The 7,860-nt window shown below is 37.1% G+C and overlaps 1 protein-coding gene across 1 annotated transcript in view; it reads left to right on the forward strand.

Annotated features, from left to right (window-relative positions):
- tbc1d32 (TBC1 domain family, member 32) overlaps positions 1 to 7,860 on the forward strand; it is a 70,493-nt gene that overhangs the window by 46,814 nt on the left and 15,819 nt on the right. Inside the window, exons 29-31 of the mRNA XM_017302113.1 lie at positions 1,262 to 1,345; positions 6,057 to 6,126; positions 6,906 to 7,021. Of these exons, the coding sequence (XP_017157602.1) occupies positions 1,262 to 1,345; positions 6,057 to 6,126; positions 6,906 to 7,021 (270 nt within the window). The remainder of the gene's footprint in view (positions 1 to 1,261; positions 1,346 to 6,056; positions 6,127 to 6,905; positions 7,022 to 7,860) is intronic.

Here is a 7,860-nt window from a genome sequence, read left to right on the forward strand (position 1 = left end):
TTTTTCTTATTCTTACCAATAATTGTGTCTTTTATACACAAAGGTCCTAATATTCCATAGTTGGTTGTTTTTAATAAAAACCTTAAAATCGTTTTATTGTAGCAGCAAACATGACTTGAAGATTGTAATAGTATAAATACAAAATAATGACACAAAGGTTAAATTTCTTTTTGCCACTCTTCAAAATAGGAAATGGAAGAAAGCATGGCAGATGCACTGCAAAAACACAAAATCTCACCAGATGTTTTTCTCTAGTTTCTATTTTAAATATCTCAGTACACATGAGATAAGACAAAAAAGTAACTTATCAGCAAGAAATAAGAGCTTGTTTTAAGTAAATAGTTGCTTAAAACTATTAATCTTACCAAAATACTGAAGAGTTTGTTTTTGCAGTGTGTTGATATTTATGAGGAGCTGTCTGTAAAGACGCGCCCTCATGTAGTCGCGGTAATAATTGTATAAATGCATTTCTTGGCACCGGCTTGGCTGTTTCTGACCTCTTTTATGAGAGGCTTGTTGTACTTTTTCAGTGTGTCTCCATCTCATTTTGCTTGTTAGATCCTCAGTAACTGCGGGTGGCTTTGCCACGCAGCTCTGGGATCTGTGGCTCCGGCTGTGTTTACTCAGGGACGGTTGGGGCAGCGGAGCCGTAAATTGACGTGAGTGGTTGGAGGGTCAGGGCTCACAAAGCCGACGGAGCTCGTCGTGAAAAATTGTTTTTTGCAGATGAGCCCTAATTTCCAGATTCATTTGTAAGCTGAACATTCACAAAATGCTTTGTTTGTCCTAAAGCCAATATCTTACTCACAGCTGCAGCTAAGGATCATTTTAGTTATTGATTAATCTGCCGATCAATTGAATGATCGGCTGAAAAATGTATACATTCTGGCACAGAACCAGTGATTATTTTAGTAGCGATTATTCTTTCAATTATTCTGATGATTGATTTGGATAAAAACATTTATACATTCTGTGCTGCAACTAGTAATATTTTTAGTAATCGATTATTCTGACATCAATAAGCGGGAGAAATTTATTTATCGATTACTAAATTTGTTGACTGTTCATCACGATTAATCGGATCAATCGTTTCAGTCCTAATTCAAAGCTGATTTCAGTCTCTGCTTTACTCAGGAGTCGTCTAAAACAGGGTTATTCTAGATATATCTTAGTCTGAATAAAACATGCAACTTCTAATCTGATATTTATTAAAGTTGTCTCTGCTTGAATGATTATTTATGAATCTGATTTTTCTCTCCAGTGCTGGCTGACCTTCTGGAGAAAGTCGTGGTCCATTTATCCAGCTCTGCCTCCGGAAGCTTCTTCTCTCCGGCTCAGTACAAAGGTCAGAGGAACCGACTCGGTTTCTTTTTCTTGTTGTCAAATGAAAACCACTGAAGGCCTTTTGGTGCCATTTGTTACGTAACCAGTAAAGTAAAAGCTTTTGCGTGATTTTTCCCGCGATCTTAAAGATTGAAAATATACACAATCTAACACCAAACTATGCGGAAGATGCATGTTTTTCATGCTTGTTAGTGTTATGCAGTGTTTGTAATGTTTTTTAGAAAGGGAGCATTCAAAGATCTGAGCAGTAATGAAATGTAGCTTTGCATGTTACAAACCTCCATCTACAAACCATTATGGGGATGACAAAGTAGTGAATAACTGTGAAATGGATTGAAAATGGTTTTTAAGTATTTTTTTACACATTCAAGTCTGAAAAGTGCGGCTCACATGGCTGAACGATTATGGTTAATCGATCATTGAAATAATTGGCACTGTTGCAGTAATCAGTTCAACTAAAGGTAAATGCATGTATGATTTTCTGTAGATCTTATTGGGACGTTATTCCTTTAAGTCTGGAAATGTTCTTCAAGTGATGGAAGGCCGACTTGGTAACTGTCTTTATGTGGCTCTGAAGGTTCAGGTCAAAGTTCATCTCTACATCCAGATTCCAGACTTGCTCTCCAGTTTCAAGCTGCGATAACTGAAGCTGTTTGCTGCCTCTAATGATTCTTGTTCCTTTTTTTATGTCTAAAAACAGTTTTGTTATATTCGCTGGACAAAGTTGTGGCTCCTCCACACATTAATTTGTTCTGCTCAGAAGTTTCTGAATGGATTCATCATCACCTGGTGACACGTAGAGCTGCGCATCGTCTGCAGAACGAGATAATAACTTACCTCGTTATAATCTGAGATCATATAGATATGAAATAAGTGGGACCCAAGATGCATCCCTGAGGAACCCCACATGTGTTTGTAATGAGGCAAAATCAGGAAACATGAGAGAAGTACAAATACTTTTTAATGGTCAACTTGACATCAGGAGTTTTTCCTCTGCTGAAAAAGAAAAACTTCCCTGCAGTAACATTGAAGTAACCTAAAAGTCAGGAGCTGATATGTTTTTCAGTGTCATCTGAACGACGTGTCCCTGCGGATTCACAGACATGGAGGGAAAAAATCCTTCACACTTTTGAGAGCGTTTTCCTTCCGCAGGTCAAAATATGTTCGGTTTCACAAGTCTAACAAGCGAACTGTGTCAGCAGGTTGGCGTGTTTGCAGCCGGAGGGCTAAACAAGCTCCTCCGACTGATGCTCGACAGAAAGACATGAGGCTAATTAGTGAATACCCAGAAAATGTAATGTTTCCTGAAGGTAAAGCGCTAATTGCTTAGGTATTCGTCCTAATTAAAATGAATTTCACAACATGTAGTAAAAGCTTGCTGCAGTGTCCCGTCAGCTGGGAAACATTTATCACTTTTCTGGAACGACATTATGTGTTAGAAATATTCAAAATAATATTAAACTAAAATAAACAGTAGTGTCAAGTTGGTAATTAAACTTTTCAAGCTTTTTGTAAAACTGTTGGATATCATAAGATGGTTTTAATTAGAAATTTCCTTTTGATAATTACTGAGTGTTGTATGTTATATGTGTGCACGTTGTCCTACTGATTGTTTTCTTAGTTTTAAAAACTTGTTTGAAATAAATGTAAAAAATGAAATTAAATAATTTTGTAAAACTGCACACACAGTCATATTTTCATCATGTTCATTCGTTTATAAATGTCGCAGTTTCAAGATGAATATTTGCCGTACGTTATGGAAGAAATGTTTACAGGTACATTATAAGTAATTATATTTTTAAATTCACTCATTTCAAAAATGAAACTTGTTTCTTTTCTAGACCCATTACACACAGAGGGGAATATTTCAAACTTTTATTTCTTGTAATTTTGATGGTTTGGGCTTAAAGAAGGTGAAATTCCAAGATTTTGTCTCGGAAAATACAATATTGCAGAAAAATAAAAATAAAAAAAACTTACGGTGTTGCATTTTAATGAGCTTATTAATTTAAAACACAAAAGTCATTGCTAAAGAAGCTGAATAGTCAGAGTTCTGTATCAAAACACACATTTATAGAAAGTTAAGTGGAAGGAAAAAGTGTTATTTGAAAACATTGGAACTTGAATGAATCAACGATGATGCAAATATATTCCTAATAAGATCAAATATAATCAAGCTGTACAGAAAAAAACAGAAATGTGAAGTTTTTATATTTTCTTTCTCATAACAAAAAGGGAATTTCATTATATAGATTAAAGAGGGAAATATTTTAAGCCTCTATTTTTCAATTAGTTCACAGACAATGAAAATCCAAAATTTTGTGCGTCTGTGAAAACGTAAAGGCATATGCCTAGAAAGTTAAGTGGAAGGAAGAAGTTTTGCAGAAAAAGATTTGAATTTTGGTGAATTAATGGTGGTAGAACTATTTAAATGGGTGTTATTCCTAATTAGACTAAATATAACTATGCTATACAGCTAGATTGTAATTAGCAGCTAACAGTTGCAAAACAAGAAAAATCAACCACATTGTTGCCACGGTAACGGTCTGAAAGTAACAGACCAGACGGAATAACTGTTCACAAAGCGCAATGCCTTTAACTTAAAAAAAAATCATGAACAAAATCTACAAATCTGAACTAATCCAGTATTTTAATTATTTAAAAAAAAAATGAACTATTAATTCTTCTCTGCGCTTTGAGTTTTCTTGGTCCGACTGCAGGGGGAAAATCCACACAGTTTCCTCCAGCTCGGTCGTCTTCAAGTTAATTTTAGGGGAGTTTATTGTCGTGCCTAATGCGTGAACACATTTTCCTCCAAGCCCTTAAATTCTGCAGGATTCATTATTTTGAATATTACTTTCTTAATTCATCTGAAGAGCACAGAGGAAGTCTGGGGACGTCCCGAAGCTGCAGGTTGCTGATATTACTCTGCAGTGAACAACTAGAAATGTTTGTCGCAGCTAATAGAAGAGATGGATTCCCTGCAACACCTTTTATGGTGGCGCCTTTAAACTAAAGTTTAATATCTGTTATTTGGGTTACTACAAACGGTAAACTGGACTCTGGGGGCAACGCGCTGAGCGGGGATGGAAACGACGAGAGGATTTATCTGCATTAGACCGTAATTGTCATCAGTGTGAGGTTCTCATTAATGTGTGAGGAAGAAAATAAAACATTCTCCAAATTAAAACCAGATTTGATGGCGAGTGATTAATGCTCTGCTTCCTGATGGAAACGGCGTCGGATGGTCGCTTTGAGATGTAAATTCCAGCCAACATTTTATCTTTTTATCGCTGTTTTTCCTCTGAAAAATTGGATTTGAGGTTTGCGCTGCTGTTGCCGTCGTCTGGATGATTGTTTTCCATATTAATTGCTAAAATCTCCTCATCATCCGACTATAAACTGTCTGCAGATGATTCATTTGCGCTGATATTATTATATTTCCCAAAAGCCAGGATGTGGTTGTAACTTTTTCCCCCGTTTATTGTCTGATTATTGAAGTTGCCAGACCATTAAACCTGAATTTCCAAAATCTAATATGTTTCAATGATTATTCCTCTGAATAGTAACAGTTTTGTTTTTACACTCAGACTCTGCAGGAGAGTTTAGTGCTTGTTGTGTTGCTCTGTTAGAAACTATTATACCTGGAAAAAAGTCGTCTTGTGATAAAAACGATTCATGTGGAGGAGAAATTAGTAATTTAATCTTTTCTCCTCGGCTCTGAACACGGGAACCTGCTGTGAAATTACCCGATGCTACGCTACGTCGCTAACATCACAGCTAAGGCCGTTCAAGGTGCTTCACATTATGAAAACAGGAAATTACAAAGCTATAAAAAACCGTCATGAATTAATGAAAAGTTTAATTTCTGTTATTTGGGTTAATACAAACTAAATTATGGTTCAAAATCAACTAACAGGCTTTAAGGAACTCAGTGTTTCGGCTGTTTTGTAGTTTTCTGGGAGTTTGTTCCAAATTTGTGGTGCATAGAAGCTGAATGCTGCTTCTCCATGTTTGGTTCTGGTTCTGGGGATGCAGAACCAGAACCAGCAGACCTGAGAGGTTCTGGAAGGTTGATACAGTAGCAGATCTTTCAGCTGTTCAGTGATTTATAAACTAACAACCGTGTCTTCGAGTCCACTGTCTCTCAGTGTGGGGGCTTTAGACCTGGCGCTCTATTTGGTCAGAACCTGAGCAGCAGCGTTCTGGATCAGCTGGGCAATTGATTTTTACTTTTCTTTTTTTTGTGAGGACATTGTTGCAGTAATCAATGAAACTGAAGATAAATGCAAGTATAAGCATCTCTAATGCTGAGACAGTTGTCCTTTAATCCTGGTTCGTCAGCTGACAGAAGGCCGACTTTGTAACCGTCTTTATGTGACTCTGAAGGTTCAGGTCTGACCTCTGTTTTCCAGCTGAAGCTGAACACTGACTGCATCGCTCCTCTTTAGGTACAAAGATAATAACTTCAGTTTTGTTTCTGTTCAGCTGGAGAAAGTTTTGTCACATCCACACATTTATCTGTCCAGTGATTGGCTGGCTCAGGGTCACCTGGTGACATCATCATGTGGAGCTGGGTATCATCTGCATAGTCAACTCTGTCGTTCATCACGGTCAAAATGCTCCCTGCTGCAAGGAAAAGTTTTCTCCTGAATATTCCAGTTGTGCTCGGTGTGACTCTCATTTGTATTTTAATTGTTTTGTTGTTGCAGCAGCGGAGAAAAACATGAAAAATGTTGATTTATCGTCTGTGGAGCAGCTGGGAATCCAAACATGCTTCAGGTACGTKAAATAAGATGTTTAATTATTGTAAAGAAACTGCTGGATCTTACTGAGTATTGAGCAGGGCTGAAGCGATTAATCGGGACTAATTAATCAAATAATCATCAAAATGTCGCTGCATGGTTGACTTTTTCCTTCCAGTCAACTTTCTTTGAGCATGATATAACTTTTTGATAGTATCCTAATTTTCATCATCTGTAAACAATATTCAGCAGATTCACGAGAAATATTTATGCTGTTAAAAAGACTTTACTGCATTTCTCTAAATGTTTTGCTAAACAAATTTCATCCTCTTCCAGTTTTTGTCACGTTTATAGTTCTTAAACTGTCGATTTGAATAATAAGGGAGCAGTTTTTTTTTCTTGTAGCCTTTTCCTGACACCCATCTCATATTATTGAATGTTTTTCCCATTTTGAAGAGAAATTACTGTTGATTTAGTCACACCGGTTGGAGATTCAAATGATTTAACTTCAGGAAAAAATTCAACAAAATGTGTTTATTTTTCAGAACGTAGCAGGATTCATTGTGCTCTAAATGTATCATCGTTAATTAAACTGTGGAGTGGTTTCCAGGAGTCCTGGGTGTTGCTCTGCCAGTTGACTTTTATACGATCTGGCATCAGGGATTATGGAGGCTGAAATGAAATAAAAGCTCTGAAAACTGTTGAGACTTTCGCAGTAATTCAGTTTGATCTCTAGTCTTTCGGAACAGTGGGGAAATAAAACAGCGATTCTGATGAATTTCACTAGCGGCGTGGTTGTGGTGTTTGTGTTGCCAGGTATGGCTGCTACCTCCAGCTGCTACAGGAAGACGCAGAGAGCGACTTGGAGCTGCTGATGAAACACATGAAGAGCTTCCTGTCCACACAGAGAGTGAAGACTTCATCGGCTCTTGGTATCCTTTAAAGCTGCCTGTGTACAAATTAACAATGTTCTAGGCTTTTCTGGAAAAGAAAATATCTCTGTTGCCAGTTTGTTTAACTGCTTCGTTGAACAGGTTAGCATGGATCTGTGGTCTAAACAAAACATGATCGTTTTATTTTTTTTTACACAAAATCATTCTTGGATAATGAGATTTGAGCCGTTTTAGGTCATCTTGGACCTTAAAATCCAAATAAGCTGCTGCTGGCCACGCCCCCAACTCAACGTTTACGCCAGTGGTTCTTAACCTTTTTGAGGTACCGAACCCATCAGATTCATATGTGGATTCACTGAACCTTCTGTAGTGATAAATAAAAGATGATTTTTTTTTTTCTTCCAAATTCAAGACATAGGGTCAAATCCATGATCATTGTCTTCCTAAAAGGTAGAGTCTCTGAGATCAGTTCGTCAAACTATATTCAGTGTTTTCAGCAAAGTTGAGCCGACTGTCCAGGAACGACCCAAGGTATTTAAAATTTGCTACAGTTTCAACAAGTCGGCCATCGAGAGAAACTGGAACCATTTTAAGGTCTTTAGGTCATTTAATTATCTCTACATTCTTAAGAGAATGAAAAATTAATAATAAATAAAGACTTTGCTGTATTCTGATTTAGTAATGTAATTATATTAGTTGTGTTACCTCCCAACGCCACTAGAGGCAGTAGCAACCTCGAAAAGATGCGACTGAGAAGATTTAGAAGTTACTGAAAGCTACAGAATTTGGTAAAAACTGAGTTTTGCTGAAGTAAATAAAGACACAAGTTCAAATCCCTGCTGAGAGTGGAGCTCCTTCAATCAGGGCTCCTCCACAGC

This window comes from Poecilia reticulata, linkage group LG21 (assembly GCF_000633615.1).
Source record: "Poecilia reticulata strain Guanapo linkage group LG21, Guppy_female_1.0+MT, whole genome shotgun sequence".
Lineage (NCBI taxonomy): Eukaryota > Metazoa > Chordata > Actinopteri > Cyprinodontiformes > Poeciliidae > Poecilia > Poecilia reticulata.